Source organism: Manis pentadactyla, chromosome 13 (genome assembly GCF_030020395.1).
Source record: "Manis pentadactyla isolate mManPen7 chromosome 13, mManPen7.hap1, whole genome shotgun sequence".
In the NCBI taxonomy this organism is placed as follows: Eukaryota; Metazoa; Chordata; class Mammalia; order Pholidota; family Manidae; genus Manis; species Manis pentadactyla.
In genome coordinates this window covers 37,738,336-37,761,616 of record NC_080031.1, presented here as the reverse complement: position 1 = coordinate 37,761,616, position 23,281 = coordinate 37,738,336, and the positions used below count along the sequence as shown (strand labels likewise).

Here is a 23,281-nt window from a genome sequence, read left to right as displayed (position 1 = left end):
CTGCTGTGGAAGAGGAGGAGAGTGTTCAGAGCTCTAGGACCCCTCTCCAACGTCCTCCTCCCTAATGTTCAGGTTTTATATATTAAGCTTTTGAGTTGGTCTTTTCAAACCACTGAAATAGGTAGGCCTTTACTGAAACAAATCTTATAAAGTACTTCAATTAGGTTTTAATAACAAGTTTATACTCCTAAACTTTTTAAAGAAATAGTTTTTAATTACCAAAATAAAATTAATGTCATGAAATAATGGGGTGCCTGACTTGTATATCAGATTCTGATTTGGTATAGAGATGTGACAAATCAAAGGCAAATTTATGATTCAAGCAGTAAAAGTTTCCTAAGACTTATTCCTTGGGTGGGATGGAGTTGGAAAATGTATGAAGAGAATCATTAGGCTCTTATCTTGAACATGCTAAACTGGCACTTTTCACACCTGTAATTTTGAGCAGTTGCACCCTCAGGTCCAGTATTTGTTTTGCACTTATAGAGTTGGTATTCATCAAATGCACACAATGTTTTTCTTTCTGCTGCTTCTCTCCCCACTGCCACCAAGCTCCTCAGGCATACTCCTAAATAACTAAATTTTTCCCAGCTGTTAATTTTCTGATAAAGAAATGTCATGTCATAAAATTCTCTGATGAACTATTGGTCTACCACAAGGTTTTAAGAACTTATTGGAAGAAACATGTGTTTGTATCATTCTCTGCATATCCTCTTTTTCCATGACATATTTCTCTAGATATTATCATTTACTATTGCTTAATCTTGGAGTTATAGGTAAAAGGAAGTGCTTTCAAGTGAGGGATGGGACTACATGACATCTTTAATCAAGGAGTTTCCATAGAACTCTTTTATAAGAAGAAGGCAAAATATGGAAACAAGTTTTACATGCATTGTATTCCTCAAAAAGTATAGTACTTTAACCATGACTAAGGTTAACACTAGTGATGTCATATGAATATCATATATCTCTTGACAGAATGTGATGAAAAGAGTAACTCACCTTTCTGGCATTCTTCCCAAAATCTCATAGCCCAGGTCTAATCATGAGAAAAACATAAAATATGTCCAAACTGAGTGATGTTCTATAGGCTACCTGACCAGTACTCTTCAAAACTATCAAGGTCAAAAAAAAAATCAATGACGAAAAAAACATAGACACTGTCATAGACTAGTCATTAAGGAGAACTGATAACTAAATGCAATGTGGTAACCTGGATTGGATCCTAGAACAGTAAAAGGACATTAATGGAAAATCTGAATGGTAAACAGTTCAGTTAATAGTAATGTACCAGTATTGGTTTCTTAGTTTGACAAATGTGCTATGATAATGTAAGAGGATAATGTTAGAGGAAACTGAAATTGGGTGAGAGGTATATAGGGACTCTCTGTACATCTTTTCAACTTTAAGGAAAATCTAAAATTTTTCCAAAATTATAAAAAGATAATTTGAAAAAAAAAGTGTTGAAGAATTCTGCCTCTGGTATGGCAGAATGAGGTCTTAGCAGACTGACCACCCTACAGATAACAAGTGTAAACTCTGAACAAAATACAAACAACAACACCTGAAGGTTCTGGAAAGTGAACAAAAGTTTGCAGATTTTAGAGAGGAATTGAAACTTGAAAGGAGGCACCAGCACTGGGTGAGTTTCCTGTTTTTAAGGCATTAGCCTGAGGCAGGCTGCAGCCACATCGTGGCACAGGGCAACTAAACTGACAAAAACCCAGAGTCTTCCTGGGCTGAAGAACCTGAGTACAGAGTCTGGGTCAGCCACGACATATAAAATGAGGAAGGAAATCTCAAAAGGAGAGTATCAGAGAAGGGAATTTCCAAATATTGTATATAGACTCCCCAAGTATCTGACTGATTGCTGAAGCACATATGCATGGAACAGACTTAAAGCAGCTTGAATATAAGACTAAAAGAATTGAATTGAGATATTTTCCCCCACAGGTGAGATACAGTTTGCAGCTTGAATCTAATCAAGTTATCTGTTAAAAAAAAAATCAATACCATTTTACAAATAAAACAGAACTTAGAGTTTCCCAAATGAATATTAATAATGTCCACAATACAATGTAAAATTTCTTGACATATGAAGAACAAGAAAAGGGAAAACATCATAAAAAGAGCCAATCCTGAGATTATCCATTATGTTGGAATTATCAGAAAAGAACTTTAATGTAGTTCTTACAGTCATGTTCAGTAGGTTAAAAGAAAGACCATTGAAATGAATGAAAAGATAGGAAATCTCAGCAGAGAAATAGAAAATATAAAAAGAGCCAAATGAAGATTCTGGAACTGAAAAGTACAATTTATTAAACGTTAAAAATCCCATGTGGCCTTAGTTGCAGAATGGAAATGAAAAAGGAAAGAGTCTGTGGATCTGAAGATACATCAGTATATTTTGTACAATCTAAGGAATAGAGAAAAAGATTTTTTTAATGGAAAATTCCTCAGAAACTTACTAGAAAATACCAAAAGATACAATATATATGTAATTGAAATTCCAGAAAAAGGAAAGAAAAGGTATGGGACAGAATAAATATTTGAAGAAAAATAACGGTTTGAAAACCTCCCAAATTTGGAGAAAGACATAAATGTACTGATTCAGTAAACTCAGTAAACCCCAAACAGGAGGGATATAAAGAAAACTTACCTAGTCATGTTTTAGATAAGATGCTATAAACCAAAGATAATAGAAAATCTTGAAAGAAGGCCCAGAAAAACAACACATAAAGGGGAACAACAGTTTGCATCAGTGTGGTTTTTTCATCAGAAACTATCATGTTTTCAGTAGACAGTGGAATGGCATCTTTAAAGTACTGAAAGAAAAAGGTGAAACAAAGATTTTTTTTTTAGTACTCAAAGAATTTACTGCTAGTAGAACTGTACTACAAAAAAGTGCTGATGAAAGTTTTTCAGCCTAAAGTAAAATGATATCAGAGGGAAGCTTAGATCTTTAGGAAAGGGTAAGGAACATAAAAAATGGTATACATGATGATAAATAGATAGATGATCGATTGATTTATATATATATATATCAGTAAATATTAAGAAAAATCTAGGTCTTGATCAGCTTAAAATGCCATCAAGCCAGCAGCTCAAGAAGCAGTGTCTCTCCTAGCTAGTCACTACAGTATTTGTAAATAAACCAAAAACTTAAAGATTAATACCTTTGACATCTAAGACTGACAATTGCCAGAATCAGTGAAGAATTCCCAGTTGAGTCAAATTGGAGTAAGAGCAAACAATAAATTTGAACTTTCCATGCTTTACCTTGAGCCAAAAGGAATTTTTATTCTATCACTACTTGTACCCAGAATCACAATCCTAGGATCTACATCTAAGAAAAATAGGCATTGCACCTGGATTTTACAGATAACTATACAGTAAATGAGAAAATTGTTCAAAAGACAGAGGAAGTACTTAAGACAGAGGAAGTACTTAAATATTATATTGATCTATCTTCAAGAATAATCAGAAGACTAATATTTTAACTTAAGTACCTACTACTCTTAGTCTGCAAACTCAGGCATACAAGAAAAGCCTGTTTATATATAGATGAAATGAAAACATATCTTGAGCCCCCATTTTGGAGGCTATTAAGAAATCAAATTTTCTTTTTTACTGAAATCCTTGTATACTTAGGGTAGAATCAGAATACAGAAGACTTTTGTAGTAACTCCAAAACAGATAAAAAACTTCTGACCTTCAGTCTATTGCCACTGCTGACATTTTCTATTTCTATGCCAGGAGTTGTTCTTTTATATCCAAAGATGCTCTGATTACTTGCCACATGTGGGGTGCAGGTATCTTTGCTGATATAAAAACCTTGATGCCTAGCAACAAGGCTCCCTCGGTGCTCCTTACAACCATTTCCTCTGGGGTCTTCCTGTTTTCTTAGGCAACTCAACTGAGTGACATGGTTCCTAGCTCATTTTCAGGGATGCAAGACTTGATTCCCTCCAAATTGGAAGGAATTTTCCCAATCTGCCTGAACTTTTTCTTTAAGATATACTGCTTTCTCCTCTTGTGACTCTTATCAAATGAGCTTAGGTGTTTATGAAACTAAGATAACCTTGATTTGGGAATACTTCTCTTTTTAGTTCTGTAAAAATGCATGAGATTAAGAATTACTAAGGAAAAAGAATTCCTGGATTCTTGCACAGGGCAGGAGAAAGAAGAAAATACAATAAGACTGTACAAATAAATTTATATGAATTAAACATACAATTTAATTATTTATTTCATTTATTTTTGGATATGGGTAAGTCTTACAAACATTATGTCAAATGAAAGAAGCCAGACACAAAATAGTATATACTATATGGTTAGATTTATATAAAGTACCCAAACAAGCAAAGCTATTCTACTCTGTTAGAAGTCATGATAGTGGGAACTAGTACCTTGTAAAGGAGCACGAAGAGAGCTTTCTGTTTCATAATCTGGATGCTAGCACATGGATTTGTTCAATTTGTGAAAATTCTTCAAACTGTACAGTTAAGAATTATACAGTTTTTTTCTATGTAATATATATGTCACTAAAAAATCAAAACTTAAAACTACTTTAAAGGAACAGTTTTCTTTCATTGCTTTGAAAAAATCAACAGGTCTAAAGAAAACCCCTATTTTTCAACATAGATTTTTGCTAAATAAATCCAGTATTTGACATAAATGAACCTAAAACATTCTCTATTTAGAAAAGGAAAATACATCAAAAGATTGTAAGGAATTGTAAAAGATGAAAATTGTATAGTCAGTGGTAAAAGTAATACATTTTCTGATGCACAGTCCTAGTGAGTTTGCTTATGAAGAAATTGCTAAGCAACAAAGTTAGAAACAAATTACAAATATTTAAGTGTATTTTTCTGGAACAAGAAAATAACTATAGAATTTCCAACTTCTTGAAGATTAGAAAGATGATTTTAAAAGCTAGTGAATAACAAGAACATATAGGAATTAACTTCACATTATTTTTAACTTTAAGAATTAAGTCCAGTAGTATCTTCAGAAGAATTACTAATAGTAATTAATTGTAAACAAATTGATCTTAATAAGAAGATCATAATAATTAAGAATAAGTTTTCTATGAACTAGTTTACTAAATTAAAATTCTGCTATATGTGTAAAGCAATTAATTTGTATTTCTTGTCCTGACAACAAACTGGCAGGCTTCTAGACCAAGATATTTCCATCAATTGTCTTTAATCTCAAATTAATCATACTTCCTATTTGTATGGCATTTAAAACTACAAAAATACTCTGAGAAAATTAGGCCAGTTTTACACGTATGGAAACTGAAGTTTAGAGATGTTAAGGGATTTTCCAATGATTATATAGCTTGCGTATATTTTAGAACTAGATGTTTGAATTCCCAATAAGTATTCTATCCACTAAAACAGTGCCACTTGTGAAAGAACCGTGAATTGAGAAAGTAGATCTGTGTTGGATCCATTCAAGCTATTCTAATAAAACTATACTTGACTGTGTAATTTCTGCTAGTGGGGATTTTCACTTCAGGGTTCTCCAGAACACAGTTATACCAGCATTGCAGTAGTGTACAGATACATCGGTAAGGACAGGATAATTCCATCTGGATTGGCAATCCTAAATGTGTTAGCATAAGTATTTTGTGTGGTTTAATTTTTCTCACTGATTTTCTTTGATTGCAGTTCCCCAGAACAAAAGGAAAAATGGCTCTCTCTCCTTCAGAGGTATTTTTTCAGTGTACATGTTTTTAATATTTAACCTGTAGTTAAATGAATTAAATTATTCTCTACAGAGATGTGCCCCAAACAGTTCCCCTTCTCCTTAATAGAAATTGTTCATTTGTCCTCAAAATAAGCTTTTACTTAGACTGTACACTAGCTGCTATGTACTGTAAATAGTGTTCTCTCATTACACATATTTCTACTTTCTAGGAAAAAGAACATTGAGGTCTGGTTAGATCATTTTGGACATCAATTAGTCAATAAACCCTCCCATCTCTTTCTGTGTCTCCAGTCTTCTGCTTGGAGCTAACAGTTTCCTCAAAGCATGTATGAAGTTTCCAATTTTCTGCTAAGCATCTCAAAATTCAATTATTATCCCTATCTTTGAGCATACAGACTAAAATGTCTATTTAGGTTCATTTCTTATTCCCGTAGTCCTTCCCTCCTTCCTCCCTTCTTTCTCTTCCAAAGCAATGAGATTACCAAGATTTACACTCCACTGGATACCTAAATGAGAAGTAAAAGGCCATGTTTTGGTTTGGTCTAATGAATTATTATATATGCTCCTGTACTTATCAGTAAGGTCTGGGCCTGTCCTGAGAAGATAGGAAAGCTTTGAGGATAACACATCACCCAGAGGTGCCTTAGCCTGACTGTAATGCTCAAACCTCACTTGAATTAGATCTCCCATTCTTTTTGTGCCCATACCTAACGTCCTGAGAATTTTTTATTCTCTTCCACCCCATAATGTAGTCTGATTTTGCTGTCTTCCCATCTGTCTTTTTAAAAAATAGCATATAAGTATATTGAAAATGCTAGCAAAATAGATTGATTTAAAAATAAGCCATTAGCAAAATCCATCTGACTCAGTGTTGTTTTGGGTTATTGTTGCATTTGATTAGATACATCAATCTAGAGAAAGAGAAGGACTACCCGAAGAGCATTCCCCTCAAAATCTTCGCCAAGGACATTGGGAATTGTGCCTATGTAAGTGTTTCTAAGCCAGAAAATAAAATTCTAAGTCCCTGCATAAGGCAGAACACCATGGATTTTTTAAAAAAGGCAGACAGATTGTGTCTGTGCTATGGAAGTGGGCATTTAGAAATAACTTTGTGAGAACATGCATTTTTCTAGGTATATGTATGTCTTGAGAAAATGAACTAAGAGAAAATGAAGTAAACTAGAGAAAATGAAGCAAGAGAAATTTATATTAACTACAGTGTTTAACATTTACACTTGAAAAGAGTATTTCTTGTCACATCTCTTTCTTTCCTCTGGCATTAATGTTTCTCTGGATCCTTTAAGTAGTAGCTGTAGAGACTTGCAGTAAAGCCATTTCCACAAGAAGACATTTCCTATTAGTATTAAGCAATTTTTTTCCAACTTGTCACTTCTTATGTAGAGAATGGCTTTAGAACGTTCTTCATTCTTTGAGTTTTTAGGTATTGAATCCCTCAGGTTAGTAAATGGATGAGCTGGGAGAGATAATATTTTTAAGGGATCTGCATGTTTCTACCTCACAGTTTTTATCATATTGCTCAAGTAAAAATTAAATCTAGCCCCAGTTATTATGTGTAATTTGATTGAATTATAGTACAATTACAGTACAAGATAATTGAAATACAGTACAAGAATCAAAGTGTTATCAGTGATGAACAAAATGGAAGCTTATGAATGTTTTTATACTTTGGATTATTATAGTTCACAGCAGCCATAGGTCACACAGAATAGTTTTGCATGTGGAAAAATAAGTAGTATGAAACAGTTATGTTTTGCTCCAAAGCAAGAATTATTCAAATATTCTGATAAGAGTGCCAGATATCACTGCTTCAGGGAAATACTCAAATTTTTATGGTATGAAACTAAGATCTCCTATAGAAAAGTAACAAAAAAAAAAAAAACCCAAAAACATAAAACAAAAAAACACTGTTTTTCTGCCATCTTTGTTTTAGCTGTGGTGGCAATTGGTTACACTCAGGATTTTCTTGGAAAATCCCTTGAGTTTTTTAAACACTTTCAGTATATGGACTGGTACCCCACTGTCTTTTGAAAGAGAAGATGAGATGTGGTCAGGTCAGGTGCTCTGTTTTTATCACTAGTACACTGGTTAAGCCAACAATGATCTGACACACTGTCCTTTGCTCTCTAAAGTTGCTTTATGACAAGAGCTCTGCTTCCAGAAGAAGTGGTTCCTCCACAAAATAGTAGTGCATGTATGGGAAGCATACATTCTTTCTTTATCCTCAGCCTCTAGTTATGCACAGCCTATCAGTAAATTCTGCTAATATGGAGAAAAATAGTGACATCTTCACTTTTGTCTATTTGTTTACTGGCCAAAGAGCACTATCTGCTGAAATTCATTCATTTTGTCTACCAGAGAGACATGCAAGGGAAAATATATATCCCATAATTACTGTTTTGAACATATGTGCCTAATATAAAGAAAAATCATTATCTTAGAAAACAGGTATATTAGGAATGATTCTTAGTATTACAGGATAGATTCTGTACTTTTAGACTTCTTTAAATTAAATAGAGGGGCTTTCAGACTTTAAAAGAAAAGAAGCCTTTCATGAAATTATATCTCAACTTAAAGTCCATAATGTAAACCATCTATGATGCTCTGGGAGAAGATAAGCACTGGGTTGGGGGCTCTAAACCCTGCTGGATTCTGAGACATTTTTGCATAATCCTTGGAGCTACAAGGAACATAATTGAAATTAATGAACAAACAACCTAAGAGGCAATTTGTCATGTCAAATAATTGGCTTACAGAGAAAAAATACTATAATGGAAGGATAAATGATGAATTATCAGTGAATTTTACTTAGCTTTATTTTTATATCATTATATTATTTTTGTATCATTTTATTTCCATTTGTTACTTATTTGTACCATTTAAGCCTTATCTGGGACACTTCCTAATTGCTGATTTATCTGATAATTATATAAAACATATGTGCATAGTAAACATTTCTTTTTTGATAGCCTAGCATTGTCTTATATTTAAATAATGTCCTGAAATTCAGTGAACTCTATAGATACCTCAGAATCGTGATAATAATCCCTTTTCTGTTTGTTGAAAACTGTTTTTCTATTTTTAAATAGTAATTTCTCTATTTTAGTTTATCACAACACTGTTATAGATACACTGTTCAATAACAGAGTTGGAATGGAATTGAGCTTTTTCAAAATTTTCAATCCTGTTTGTTAGACTCATTGATTTTAAGGCCTTTACAGATTACAACAGTGAAAATCACAGTAGCCAAATTGCCAGATATAAAGAAAGTGCTCAATAGTGGTTTGTAGAAATGCTAAACTTTAAATGTCTTTTATAAACCAGTTCTTATTCTCATTTATCCCAACTGACTTTTTACCATGCAAAGAAATAAAAACCCACACTGTTAAAATAGTACTCATGAAGAAATAAAAAGTGATCGAGCTTTCTCCCTTTTATATTACACAGTGCATTATGGAAATACAATTACAGAAATGATGAAGAGGACCAACCTCACCAACTTTTATTTTGGTTGGGAGGGTGTTCCATGTACTCTCTCTGAAATACATTTATTCTTTTCCTTTCTTGTTTAGGCTTTTATATTTTGTGAACACATATTCTTTATTTTAAAAGAAGTGGGTGTTTTATTAAAAGGCATAATACATAATGGAATAAAAGTAACTTAAAATCAAGAGTTTGTATTCCATTCAAGTCATGTATTTTATTCTATCAACACTTGAAATCAAGATTTGTCTTTGGATAATCATTTGACAATAATTATTTGTGCACTTAATTTAAAATCCTTTTTTATAACTATATTTCTTATATCTTTTTTTCCTACAGTCTAAAACTATAACAGTAAAAAATTCAGATACAGCAAGTGAAGTTATCAGCATGTCACTACCAATGCTAGGGATAACTGTAAGTTACTGTTAGATATTCTTATTTAAACACAAACTCTGATACCTTAGATTCATGTAAATATTATCCCTTCTATCATATGATAGCTGATTACTAGAGATACCAAACTCATATTTAGTCCCCAAAAATGCAGAAAATAAGGACAATAAAGCCTTTCTGTTAGTTTAATATTGGGTGTTATTCTTCTGCTCCCATTTTAAAACCTGTGTGAACTGAAAAGCATAATAACATTAGACTAAAATTTTAGAATAATAATAATAATATGTGTTTTTATTGTATATACTATATACATATGCATTGAAGGTTTTTCTTGGTATGAAATTCTTAATAAGAAAGTTTTAGCCTCTTCTCCCTTCCCACTTGTCACTATATGACTATTCTTTCCCTATCTCCTCTCCTCTTCTGGTTTTTCTCTCTAACAATTCTCTCATTATCCCCAAGATTCAGTCAGTCTTAGGATGGTGAATTGAAGCAGGCACCTCTGCATTGATTTCTAAGCTTATGTAATTATATCTTGGAAGACAGTGAATAATTTAAGGGAAAGGGAGAGAGAGTAACTAATGACATGACTCATTTTCTTATTTATGCTTTTCCTTTGAATAAATTCATCAATCTCCTCAGACCAAAAATATTTCCATTCATTGTAATTAGGAATTAAAGCTATTTGGTTATTCTGTTCTAAGGGAGTATTACAGTATTTTCAGACACTAAAAAAAGAAAGGATTTTTATTAGGTTGCTCTTGCTTTTGCAATAAAAATGTTTTTGACTTGAGGATAGGGAAGGAAGTGACAGAGTAGGGGAGTGGAGCAGGAGGGTTATTCTCCATAGCCCGGACCTTCCATTGTAAGGTCAGGGCAGTGATTTCTAATCAGAAGCTAAAGGGCAAAAATATTAAATGATACCAAATCTGTTCTTGCTTCATTTAAAGTATTTTTGTTTTATCCTCTTCTAGAGGATACAGCAAAGTCTGTATAATTTAGACTTATTTTTTTCAAGTGGAATTTTTAGTATTGCTGAGTTATAATTCTGCTAGTGAACAATTTCATTGTTTTCCATGACTGGGTCTATTCTCTAGACAGAATTCTTGTCCTTTCTGTCCCCAGGACTGGACTTGCCCCAGGTAGACTGTGCCAGCTACCTATCTCCTGAAAGCCTCTTGGTCATTCTCCTCCTGCTTAGAAGCGGCTGAGCTAATAATCACCCTTTCAGATTTTACTTCTGCATCACAGAAACAGCAATGCTGTGGCTTTCTGGATAACAAGGTTGTCTTTGCAGGGGCATGTTGGAGATTAAGTCCAGTATTCTCTGAGAAGTCCAGAGACATAGCAGAAGTCAGGACTCTATAAAGAAGTGATTAGCCATCTAGAAAGCCAGGAAATTTCTTTTTCCTTCATAAAAGGGCCTTTATGTGATTCTGTAGTCTGTGTTTTACCTAACTAGTGAGGGCCTGATTCCATTGCAGTTTGTGGATCCCTAATCATCACTAGGAAAAAAGAATAGAATTCCTGAGTCCTTGGTTGGGTCTTAGAGAGAAGATGAGTTGTAGGAATCAGCACCACCATATTCAAAAACCATATCCATGCCCATGAACCTAAATAACAATTACATTGTCCCCATTTTTTTCAAAATATAAAAATGACAAAAAATGTGTCCTCATTCAGTTACTAACCATGAAAGAATTACTGTTAATTCTTTTATCTCCAAGGGCTCTGGGAGAGACTACCAGTTATGGGTCAATTCTGGCAAAGAAGAAGCCCCATACCCACTTATTGGTAAGTTTCTGTGAAAATCCAAGATAGGATTGATTTTGTTTTCATTATAATTCTAACCTTTTCAGAGAATTGGTCATATAGTCCTAAATTTAAATACTATTAAATACTAAATCTCATGTAACATTTGTTTATTCATTTAATAAATATCTATCAAGCATTTCCTATGTGCTAGACAATTATCTCTTCATTCCAGCAGCTGAGGGTATAGTTGGGAAGAGAAGTATAAATATTCCTCTCTTTTTTTCTCATTTTACAAGCAGAACTTTCCTGCCAAATATTTTTTAATTTTTCCTATAAGAAAGCAATATATTGGTATTCCTTTTCCCTATTTATTTTCGGATGTTCTGCTCCCTTTCTTACCGACTGTGCTGCCCCTCTGGATAACCATCTGTGATCCAGCCATGGCTCTTATCTGCCGGTATTTAACAACTGCCCTGCTCCCTAAACTTTCCTAGGCATCAGAAAATGAGATTATTCCGCCTAGATTTCTAAAAATCTTCATAACTTACCAACTAGCTACTACTTCACTAACTACTTTGCTATTTCTTTAACCAAATTTTCCAGCATTTGTTTTGAAGAATTACTGGTAAATAAGTTATGTCTAACCATATTTAAATCATTTAGATAAAAAATATTTCTTAGTAAGGTCATTCAGTCTGGTTAACAGAAATAGAGCAATTACAATAAGGGGCAGTATCTATAACAGATCTTGAGATGATGATAGTAGTGGTGACAATGATAATGACAATTTCTGCTAATAATTTCTAAATGCTTATTATCTACCAGATACTGTACAAAGCATATCATATTATTTCATGTAATCCTTTTTTACCTGTGAGATCACTTCTATGTAATTCAGAAGGTTTCAAATGATCTGAATTATCTAAAATCAAACTTTTTCTGTGAAATATATATTGAGACATTAAGAAAGCCATCATGTACATAGCTGAAGACAAAATTCAGTTTCATTTTTTGTATTTTTTAACATCATTTTTGTAAAAGTCAATGAACAACAAAAGTTGTGACTGAAAAACAAATAAATACTTAAAGTAATTGTTTTAGTAAAATGCATTGATTAAAACTATGTAGATGGTATTCAGGTTTAAAACAGCCTTAAGCTTCATTGCTAACCCTCACCAAAAAAAAAAGTGGGACATGGGACATGATTGTTATTTAGCAGCAATTCTCCCTTGTATATTTTAATGTGCCTTGCAAACTTCATTTGTTAAATTAGCTGCTGTCTATTTTGATAAACTGATTTTGTTTTGTTGCTGTCATAGAAGTTGCTTTTTCTTTTTTTTTTTGGTCTTAATCCCTAGAAGCGACTATAGTACTTGCTATTCATGAAACATTGAAATTGTATGCCTATGTCAGATGGAAAGGAAAAGGAAAGTGAACGAGTCATATTCAGTGATAAATCAGGGCTAAAAGAGAACTTTCTCTCTGTACTTAAAAAATACTAAATGAAGCATAATGGTACATGAGGATTAAATTAAGAAAATGTAATTACTTAGAGTACTAAAGAACAAAAAATCATGTTTCAACCATACATCCAGCTTTTAATTTTTCTAGTTTGCAAATTCCTTTTCAAATCTTGTTTCTGTGTTTCTATTTCTAATAATCTGCCATCTTTCCTTCTGATTATTGCTTATGAACACTACCCTCAGAGGACAGCATTAAGAAGAAAGCATAAATCAAACAAACCAGTCTTGGTGCTCTTGAGAAGCTCTGATTATGAAACTAATCAAAAGTAATGAAATGCCTTTTTCAGACAGATATTTTGTGTTGAAGTGCTGCTTGAAATATATAGTCCTTTGCCCTTATTATTTAAATAATAACCACTAAGGCTTACCTATTTCATCTTTATAATACCATGTAATAAGTAGGGTAAATATTTTAAATCATAGATTTAAGGCTGAGAGAAGTCAAGGATTTGCTGAAGATTTACAGATACAGTTAGTGTCAAAGGAGAAACTGGAATACCTTTAAACAGACTTAGATGTGAACATAGGAAAAGCCAACATTATGCTACTCACAAACCAATCTGTGCATTCCAGGCAAAATATCTTTAAATGTGTTTTTCTCTTTGCTTTTTTTCCCTCTTCCCTTTCTCCCCTCCCCCCATCACCTTTGAACTACTTTGGTAGGGCCACCTGCATTATGCAGTAGTCTCCATCTGTAAGAGTATGCATGGTGATCATCAGTCAACAAAAGAATTCTTTATACCAAAAGTCGCAGGAGCAAATTGCAGTGCATTCCAATACAGAGCAAATGCTCGCAGTAGCAGTCAGCCCGAAGTCTACATTTAGGTTTTTCTCTGTGTAGGGCATGAATATCCCTATGGAATTAAAATGAGCCATCTTCGAGACACTGTGCTCCTGACACAGGGATCAAAGGACTCCACAACTCCTTCCAGCCTCCAAGAGCCCTTCCTCATGGAACAGCTGCCCCAAGAGATGCAGTGCCAGTTCATCCTGAAGCCTAGCCGCCTGGCTGCAGCCCAACAACTGAGTGGTGAGTTGCTTCTTGTCTTTCATAAACACTTGTTTTAGCAAAAGTTTTCATTCCTGAAAACAAAGTTAGTACAAAGGCAAAGACCCAAATTCTAGCCAAATGAGGGATTTTTTTCTTGGAAATGTGCTAAATGTTTTTAAAGGAAATACGGAGTTTTAGAAGATGGTTTTGTAAATCAGCAGTAGGCGTGACTGATGTGGATCAGCAGCTAGTAGCAGTATGTCTATTCCTTCTTTCTTTACTCTTCTCTCCCCTTTAACCTTTTGCCCACTGCAGAGCCAAAGGCACCAGGCAGTGCTGCAGGTGTCTCAAAGCCTTCTTTGTCCTGTAATACACTGCATTGTGTGTTCCCCCTAAATGGTCATATTCTAAAAAGGAGGCTGTCAGTGATGGTTGTCAGGAGACTGATGTCCTACCTGGATGGTACTGATAAATATGTGAAGACTAAAATGATTTCCACAGAAATTCTTCTTAGTCTACCAATCTAAATGTTAATGTAGTCATCTCTTACCCACCCCATCATAAAAAGTCTAGAAGGATGAAAGTGATATTCAACATAGAAGGACCATCAGTTACCCTAACCCAAATTTTAGCTTTAAGCCCTCAATCTGACGTACGATTGTATAGAAAATAAAAGAAAATTGTATCATACCAAAAAGTGTGAGTGGGAGAGCAGAGAACTGATGCTGAATTTCTGTAGCTACTGTTGTCAAGTTGAACCAACTGGGGACCCAGTGAATAGTGGCAACTGGTTTATATGCATTCCCACACACAGACACATCCAACCCTGCCACTTTTTGCTAATGACCTAGCCTCAGATTGTATGCCTTATTAAACTCATCCGTCCTGACTCCCCTCATCTTGCCAACACCAGCTATAAAAACCTACCTTGCATTTACACCAGTCATGTTCTCCCCTGTAATTGTAAATTGAGCTTTTAGATTCTAAGACTGTTTACTCATGTATTGGGCCATTTTCAAAGGGATATTATAGAGATGCTATAGTTTTCCATCCATTAAAAAGCAAGCCCCATGAAGGCAGAGATTTTGTTCATTACTGTATTCTCAGCAACCTGGAACAGTGGTTGACATATATAAATAAGTACTCAAAAATTATTTTTTGAATGAATAAATTTAATAGGTCTATTGTAACTTCTCCTTAAGAATGCAAAGGGAATATTTCTTTATATCTAAGCCAAAAAGAATATTTTACTCTTCTACCTTTATACCCATGTTTTTCAAAATTCTTTTACTGGTTCCCTTGTAAATTTTAATTAATTTGACCAATAATCAGGGGTTAATAATAATCAGGGTTAATCTTAACTGTTTTACCCAATTTTGCCAATGACTTGCTTAATTAAATTGTAGGCATTCTCTGCTTATTAATCTTCTGTTTCTGTTTATTGGAAGTTCAGGTAACAGTGGTTGCTGCTTTAAGATAATTATAGGAATGGAGTACCTGGACCAATGGTGATATCCTAGCTAGGTATCAAAATAACCTGTACAACTAAAAATTACAGGTGAACCAGTTCTGCATTTTTTTTAATACAGAAGATTTTTATGAACAAACTGCTTTGGAAGCCACTGATTTAGATCAGAGATTAGCAGACTTTTTCTTTAAACAGCCAGATAGTAAAATTTGCTGACGAAGAGACAAAATCAAGGATACTAATGTCAGTACTTATATGACAAGAGAGAAAAAAACAAGCTTCCACAAGTTTTTTATTGATGATATTCAATATATAGTAATAATTGAGTAAATTTTATGTAATACAGGTCTACTAATGAGAAGAATTGAATGGGGGGATAACATTTCACTTAATTGGGGTTCAAAGTCAGCATTCCAGTGATTATAATTGAATATAAAATATTCTGACCTATAATGAGATTTTATATATTTCATCATCTTTGAAAATATCTTTTTATATGGATAAGTATTGATGATACTAAGGTCATTCTACAAACATATATTTTAATTGAGCATATTCCTATCTTCAAAGGCATTTGTAGAATTTTGTTAAGTTCTTCTTTTGATATTTGCCTTTTAGCATGTCATTTCATTGCAGATTAATCACTTCCAATTGAAGGTTGTTAGGTAGAAGCTCCTCAGTTACATACTTAAAATAGTTTGAAATATGGAAATGTCCTTTGAATTTGCATTGAGGTCAGTACAACACTATTGCAAGTGTAGTTTGATCTTTGAAAATATATCTGTTACAAATTTGTATGGGAATGGAGATCTTGCTTCTTTCTTAGCTTTGACAGCACAAGCAGTGTAAGAGCAGCATGACATTACTTGTGATTCAATGCCAGTAATTTTCAAAATGAAACTTTTAAAAGTTTTACATAGAAGCACTTAATTTCCAGGCCATTCAGTGATCAGTAATAGTTGTTGAAATTTCTATGAATGAGAAGAATTTTTATCAATCTTAGCCCTAAGTTCAAATATCACTATAAAACTTTACCACCACTAAGCCATTGAACTGCTACATAATAGCACAAGGCAGACTATTTGGCTTCCATTTCTGAAAAAAATTTACAGAGCTGGCAATGGTTAAGTCCACAAGAGTGTGGGAAGTTCACTATTGACACTACAGATCCAGGAACACCTGATAAATTCAAATATTTTCCACACAGTACTACAAAGGCATAGAGTTTAATGTCACTGATGAATAATACAGTGACATTAAACTCTGTATTTTCACAAACTTTGTAAATTTGTAAAATTACATCTTTTCTGCTCCACATACTTTTACCACCAAAGCAGAACCCACTTCAGGTTGTATTGAATTATATTACTTTATGACTTTCTTAACTTCTTTGAAAATTCTCACGTGGAGTTGCTCTACACAGACTGTTTAAGACTAATCCATCAGTCACTTCAAAGCACTGACTTCTCAAATAAACTGAGCTATACTGGTAATATCTGCCAACTAATCAAGAACCAAGGGAATTCACTGAAAATAATTTGCATTGTTTTTTAGTTTAATATTGATATTACTCCAAATGTCCTCAACTATTCGATCACCTATCTGTTCCCCCCAAAAGGCTAATAGTATTAAGTCTAGTTTCTCTGTATACATTTCTTCAACTACTGCAAGCATGCGAAGTTTAATCAGCTCACCATTGGTAAACAGCCTTCCTTGCATTACTAACAAATGAGCTACTGAGAAACTTACTTTTGTTGCAGTTTCATTTTTATTTTTTATTTTTTTGTGTGAAGAAATTCTGCAGTTCAGAGATATTTCAAATATTCTAAATTTTTCTAATTATTACTTTTCCATGCGTTGGGAATATTCTACTGAGTGCTTAGTCTGATAAGGTCAAAATATATTGTATTCTTTTACCACAGCTATTATGTCATTGCACAGTTTGCACAGTACTTTGCCATTTAACTCCATAACAAAGTCATCCACACTTGACTATGCCTTGAAAGCTCAACATTAGGAATGATGGGTAGTAAAAAAATGTTGCAGTATCATAATACATGTGGCACTCAAAATACTGTCCAGATATAAATGTGTCACTGCAGTTTGTTGTACTGAGCAGTGCAGAGTATAAGAGCACAACTAACAGCCTCTGTCATAACTACTCAGCTCTGCCACTGAGTGTGAAGTGAAAGCAGTCATAGACAATATATAAATGAATGAATGTAGCTGTGTTTCCACGAGACTATTATGGGCAGTAAACTTTTAATTTCATATAATTTTTGTCACTAAGTATTACTGATTTTTTTCAACCTTTCAAAAATGTAAAAGCCTTTCTTAGTCTATCCAAAGACAAGGGGCACACCAGATTTGGCCCACAGAACATCATTCGCTGCCCTCTGATTTTGATGACTGAAATGTACATTTATTCAAAAACATGCCAGCTGAAGTCCCAGTCTTTTACCAAACTTTATACCATAGCTTCACCCAAGTAACACAACCATCTCATTTGACTTGTGTCCATTCCTTTGTCTGTTACACCTTTGCAGTATTTTCATTCGAGCTAAAAACCAGATGCTTAGGAAGATCAAAGAACTGTAAAGAGTCAAGAAATTCTTAGGATGGTGTTGTTGGCTCCTGCTTGATGACACCTCATGTTAACAAATTACCTCTACATAGAATTTAACAGTTTATAACTTGCTTTTAAGCCTCAAAACAACCACATAACATCATTATCCCATTTTACAGGGGAGACTCAGCATGTAACAGTAGAGCTGAAATCTCAACCTTTCTGTCTTTGAAGCCCTGCCCTTGTCACTAGACCCCATAGCCATGACATGTGGAATGTCAGTGCTAATGCACTTCTGAAACAGACACCATTTTACATAGTTAACTTTTTGTCTTTTTTCTTACGTTCAGCACCCCCACTTCTTCTGTTACTGATCTTGATTTTTTTTAATTGGAAGGCAACATACCGGTATAGGAGATTTCCTATATGCTTATAGTATGTGTTGAAAAAGAAGAATTAGTTCATTTTTCCCTACTAGAATTCAGTGTAATATATGATATGTGAACAAGGGTAGGGGAAGTGAGTGAAGAGTCTTGTTCCTAAACTCATTTCTTCCTAAAGTTTCTTTTATTTTTCCTTTTTTATTTTATTATCCTTTTTTATTAGGAATGACTTTTTTAGTTGGTGTTTTCAATACTCTAATAGCTTCATTATGATATGTGAAATACAACCATATGATTATCAAAATTCAATGTGCTTTCAAAGTAAAAATTTCTGTCACCTTCTTTCCCACCCTCCGTGCCCTAGTCTTTCCTAATAGGAATTAAAATAAAAGAAACCTCTTATGAGGAAATGAGTTTAGGAACATGACTCTCTTCACTCACTTCCCTACCCTTGTTCACATATATAACACCTGTTAACCTCAATTCTAATAGTGAAAAATGAACTAATTCTTTTCAACACATATAAACATACAGAACTCAGAATTGTTTACCAAGTGTCACTTGTCATACTCAGAGTCCATCACTTTCTGCTTGTGGCCTATAAATTTAAAGCCCACAGAACTCATAAACTCTTAAATTGTTTAGTCTTAAGAAGTAGATATTTTACATTGTCTCTTAAGTAGAAAATTATATCTTGTTTCTCAGGTTAACAAACGAGTAAAAGTTTCTGATAGAGTATTAGCTGAGAGTTCAGTTAGTCCAGAACCACAAGAGCTACTTCAGACCATTCCTGGAAAGATTTCACTTTAATCCCAGAACTTTTCTGGTCCACACAAGTTTTTCTGTAGTAGGAATGACTAGCCACTTAACTTTCATTTAACTCCTGCTTTGTTCTGTATGCTGGAGAAAGCTCTGCTATGAGTTCCCAGGTCTTAAGAAGCTCACAGTCAAATTGTTACAGGTTAAGTTTGTTCTCCTCGGTTCTTGTCCCAACAAAGAATTGAAAGGCAAGGACACAATAGCAAAGCAGAGTGAAAGTTTTATTTGAATACACTCCAAGGAAGGAGGGGGCCAAAGTTAAAGAAGACAAAGGCCCTAACCTTTTAGGCGGGAGTCCTATATATTGCATTCTGGCTAGGATGTGCCTCTTTGGCTGACAAGGTGGGGTTATTTGACTTACAGATCTTTCTATATAATCTTCCCTCTCAGTGAGCTTGTGCCACGCTGAGGTGTGATTGGGTAGTTCCTAGCGCCATTCTATTTGTGCCCCTGTTGGGATCTGGTTGGGAAGGAAGTTCTCTCCGTGCAAAGCCTTTGTTGTCCTCACATGAGACCCCTACCAGGGCAGAGTTTGGGCGGCTTTCTCTTTGAACCTTATCTTCCCTTTTCCAGCTGCTCATGTCTATCTTTCTACCTAACATTCCCCCCTCAAGCAGTTGGGACCCAGTTCCTTGGGATATTGGTTGATGACCACTCTGGCTGCTTCCTGCTGATACGGGGTAAAGTTTGGGGATTGGGTTCCACCTTGCTGTCAGCTGGGGTTTGGGGTTTATAACTAGTTGGTTAAATCCTGTGGGGCCCAGGATCTGAGACTCTGTGCCCAAATTAAGGTTCTGGTTGATCCAGAAGTCCCAATATATCTGGTGGGTAAGGACTTCTGAACTGTCTGATAACCATCTTGAAACATCATTTGTAGATGTAGAGCCTGAAGCCCAGAAGAAGGAAACTGAGTAAAGAGGTTAAGTAAGGGGAGTCCAGCAGCAAGGGCTACAGCTAGTAAAACAGGGAAATGCCAAGGGGAGAAGGAGGGACATTAGCCACGATTTCCAGTTTGAGGCTGCTGTGCCCAAAGTTTGAATCTTATCTGCAGAGTCTAGGGTCCCGTGAATGTCCTCCTATACCTGGTCTGATTGATGTAGAAACAGCATTCCTCCCTGAGGTATATAAGGCAGGTTCCTCCTCGCAGTGAGGAGGTCTAATGCTCTGTGGTTTTGAAGAGCTACCCCAGCAAGTGAGTGTAATTGGCTCTGAAGCCCTGTCAAGGCAGCAACTTTTTGCCAGAAATTCTCAGCTATATCCTGGGATAACTGAGATTGAATCCCTAGGGAGGAGCCCCCAGTGACTGCCCTGCAGTTCCCAGGAGATCCACAAGCCCCACTGCTAGGGCGAAAGGAGTCCTGCCCACTTGGCCAGCTCTGACTGGCACTATCCTGGGTAAGGAAGGTTGTATTGGTCATAGCCAAAGACATGTCTGTTAATGTAAACTCCAAAGAGCAGTGTCCAGACCACCTGGGCGGGAGCTTAAAATAGGCTCTATGTCCTCACAACCAGTATAGTCCCAAAGAGAGGGACAGGTGGGCAGTGAAAGAGGTAATGAACCAGGGGAGTAAAGGGCAAGAGAGGTTGGCTTACCAGTAAGTCCCGAGACAGTGCAGGCCTTTGGTGTGAGGAGTCCAGAGAAGGAAGTCAGAGCAGAGCAGGTGGCCTCAGTATCTAAAAGGAAAGTTACTGTCCTCCCTGCTACATCCATTGATATACCCTTGGCTCCAGTCCGGTGACGGTGAATCCCTGCAGTGGAGCTAACTGAGCAGTTGCCAGCCTGGGGCTGCCTCAGACCCCCGATCCCTTCACTTCAAGGGGCAGAGGGCAGCCTAGTGCCATGCCTTTCTGCATTTTGGGCAGGCAGTGACAGGCAGCCTATCCCTTTGGGGACATTCTTTGGTCCTATGTACTGCTTGGTGGCAGATATAGTACCTTGTGGAGCCATCCTTGGGTGTGGTTGGGGTACTAATGGGCTGCCCTCAGCCCTGCAGGGCCACCATCATCTGGGCATGCCTAGCCTCTCCCGTTCTTCCTCCTGGTGCCTCGCCCCCTCCTTCCTTTCCTCCTCTGAGCCCTGGCCTCTACTACTTGCTCTTGGTTGTAAAACACCAAGGTTACTGTACTAAGCATGTCATCTATCGTGGCCTCTGAGTCCTGAACTACCTTTTGGAATTTCCTCCTAATGTCTGGTGCTGACTGGGTCAGAAATCTGTCTTTCAGGATGACCTATGAGCCCAGGTCCAGATTGGCATGTTTAATGAGCGAACTGTCTAAGCTTCCTAGAAAGGTGGCTGGGTTCTCAGGGGGCTCTTGAGTCACAGCAGAGGCTTCCTTATAGCTGATGACCTTCTGTCTCCAGCCTTAAACCCGGCCTTTATGCAAATCAAATACTGGTCCTGAAACCAATGTTGGTCATATTTACTGTAGTCCCATCTGGGATCCATGGAGGGGATAGCTATGTCCCTTATGGGATAATTAGGATCTGTTAGGTGTAGGCTGTTTACAAATTTCTTTGCTTCTCGATTCACTCCTCTCTCTAGTGTCTGTGAGAATATGAGTCAGAATGACCCAGACATCTCTCCAAGTCAGATCACAGGCAACTGTAACATGCTGAAAACTACATAACCATCAAGATTATCAGTGTAGCTTCCCAGGTCTATTTTAAGTCGTTCAAGTTAAGTGAGAGAGAAGGCCTTATGCACTAGCTGGGGCCTGAATTCCCTTGACGTCTCCACAAGGTCAGACCCCCTGTGGAGGTAATGGTTGCTGTCCCATAGCCAGACAGCCCTCCAGATCAGGGGCACAGCTGGGGGTATCAGGGAGACCTGGAATGTGGGAAAATTTGGGAGTGGCAGGGTGTTTGGGGGCTGAAAACCCCAAGTCTGATGGAGGGGGCCTTGGGTATGAGGGCAAAGTAGAATAGAGATTTCTCTGAGGGCATTGGATTATTTGTACCCCTGCCCTCTGTAGAAGGCCTAGGTTCTGAGGTGTCATCCCCCCATGGGGAGGATATTGGCTTGCTTAGACCTGCTGCTCTTCACAGAGGGCTTAGGTTCCAGGGCAGAGCCAGCATTGTTAGCTCACATTTGTGGAGTAGATCTCCACTCTCCCAGAGAACAAAGACAGCCTGGACATAGGGAACCTCTGGCCATTTACCCTGCTGTTTGCAGATTGGTCTAATTGCAGGATGGTGTTATAATTTAGGCTCCCTTCTGGGGGCTAAGTTTCCCCACTGGGGAGTTTGTATTGGGGTCAGACTGTCATGCAAAAGAATTTGAGCTTTGATCTCTTCAGAATCTGGGGGTTGAAGCATTGCCGGCATTGGAGGGCAACTCAAGGGGCTATCACAAGGGACTGAGTGTTGGTTCTCCATCTGAATGGGAAGAAGGACCAGTGAGAACAAGCGCGCAGTGTCCCAGGGTTATCCTCTGTGGTCTAGCACAGGCCTAGCAGCAAACAGTGCTCTGGATGGACATCTCTGCCCATTGCTGTCATCAGAACAATGAAATGTTCCCTTCTCACTGCCAGAGGTTCCCGTGTGTCTCCATCCAGCCTGGTTGGGGGAGCCCTAGCACTCAGTTAGGGAAAGGCTTGTGATCAAAAGTTGAGAGTCCCAGTGGTGCCTCTTTCATATCCCTGTGACGGTGGGGGGACAGCCATTAAAAGAATCTGGCATACTCTACTCCTTTCAGTCTGCTGGAGGGACAGCGTCCTCAGGGGCAGTGCTCCTGGCTCCAGGATGTCCTAGTGACCTCACACATAAAACAGTTGTTTTGCACTGAATGGGTGGTATCTGTGATTGTTTGCCCTTATCAGAAGGGGCAGAGGTAGAGCCATTCCAATCACGTGCAAAGGAAATGAGAGAATAGGATTCTAGGGGAGTAAGCCTCAAGGAAACTTCGGTCTCAATACTTGCTCTACTGTTCAAGGTTTTGGCAGTAGCTACAGGGGTCAGGGTATAAAAAGAAAAAGAGGAGGGAGGTGGCTCTCAGCTGAGCCCCCAGAGTCAGCAAAAGGCCCTAAAGGGAGGATTCTGGCCAGGCAAGCCTCCTAGAGATCCAAGAGCCTCATCAGGGGCCGATGGGAAGAGGCCTGAATCAAGGTCTGGACCCAGAGAGACTACCAGATTAGTTCAGAATTTGGTCACCTGTGTTGGGCTAA

General features: G+C 36.6%; 1 protein-coding gene across 4 annotated transcripts in view; it reads left to right on the top strand.

The window, feature by feature from the left end:
• The window catches only part of ARHGAP20 (Rho GTPase activating protein 20), a 191,242-nt gene that overhangs the window by 134,637 nt on the left and 33,324 nt on the right, over positions 1–23,281 (top strand). For all 4 annotated transcript variants that reach the window (XM_036895688.2, XM_036895694.2, XM_036895690.2 and 1 more), the window contains 5 exons: positions 5,676–5,717; positions 6,617–6,701; positions 9,556–9,633; positions 11,340–11,406; positions 13,732–13,920. In XM_036895688.2, the coding sequence (XP_036751583.2) occupies positions 5,676–5,717; positions 6,617–6,701; positions 9,556–9,633; positions 11,340–11,406; positions 13,732–13,920 (461 nt within the window). The remainder of the gene's footprint in view (positions 1–5,675; positions 5,718–6,616; positions 6,702–9,555; positions 9,634–11,339; positions 11,407–13,731; positions 13,921–23,281) is intronic.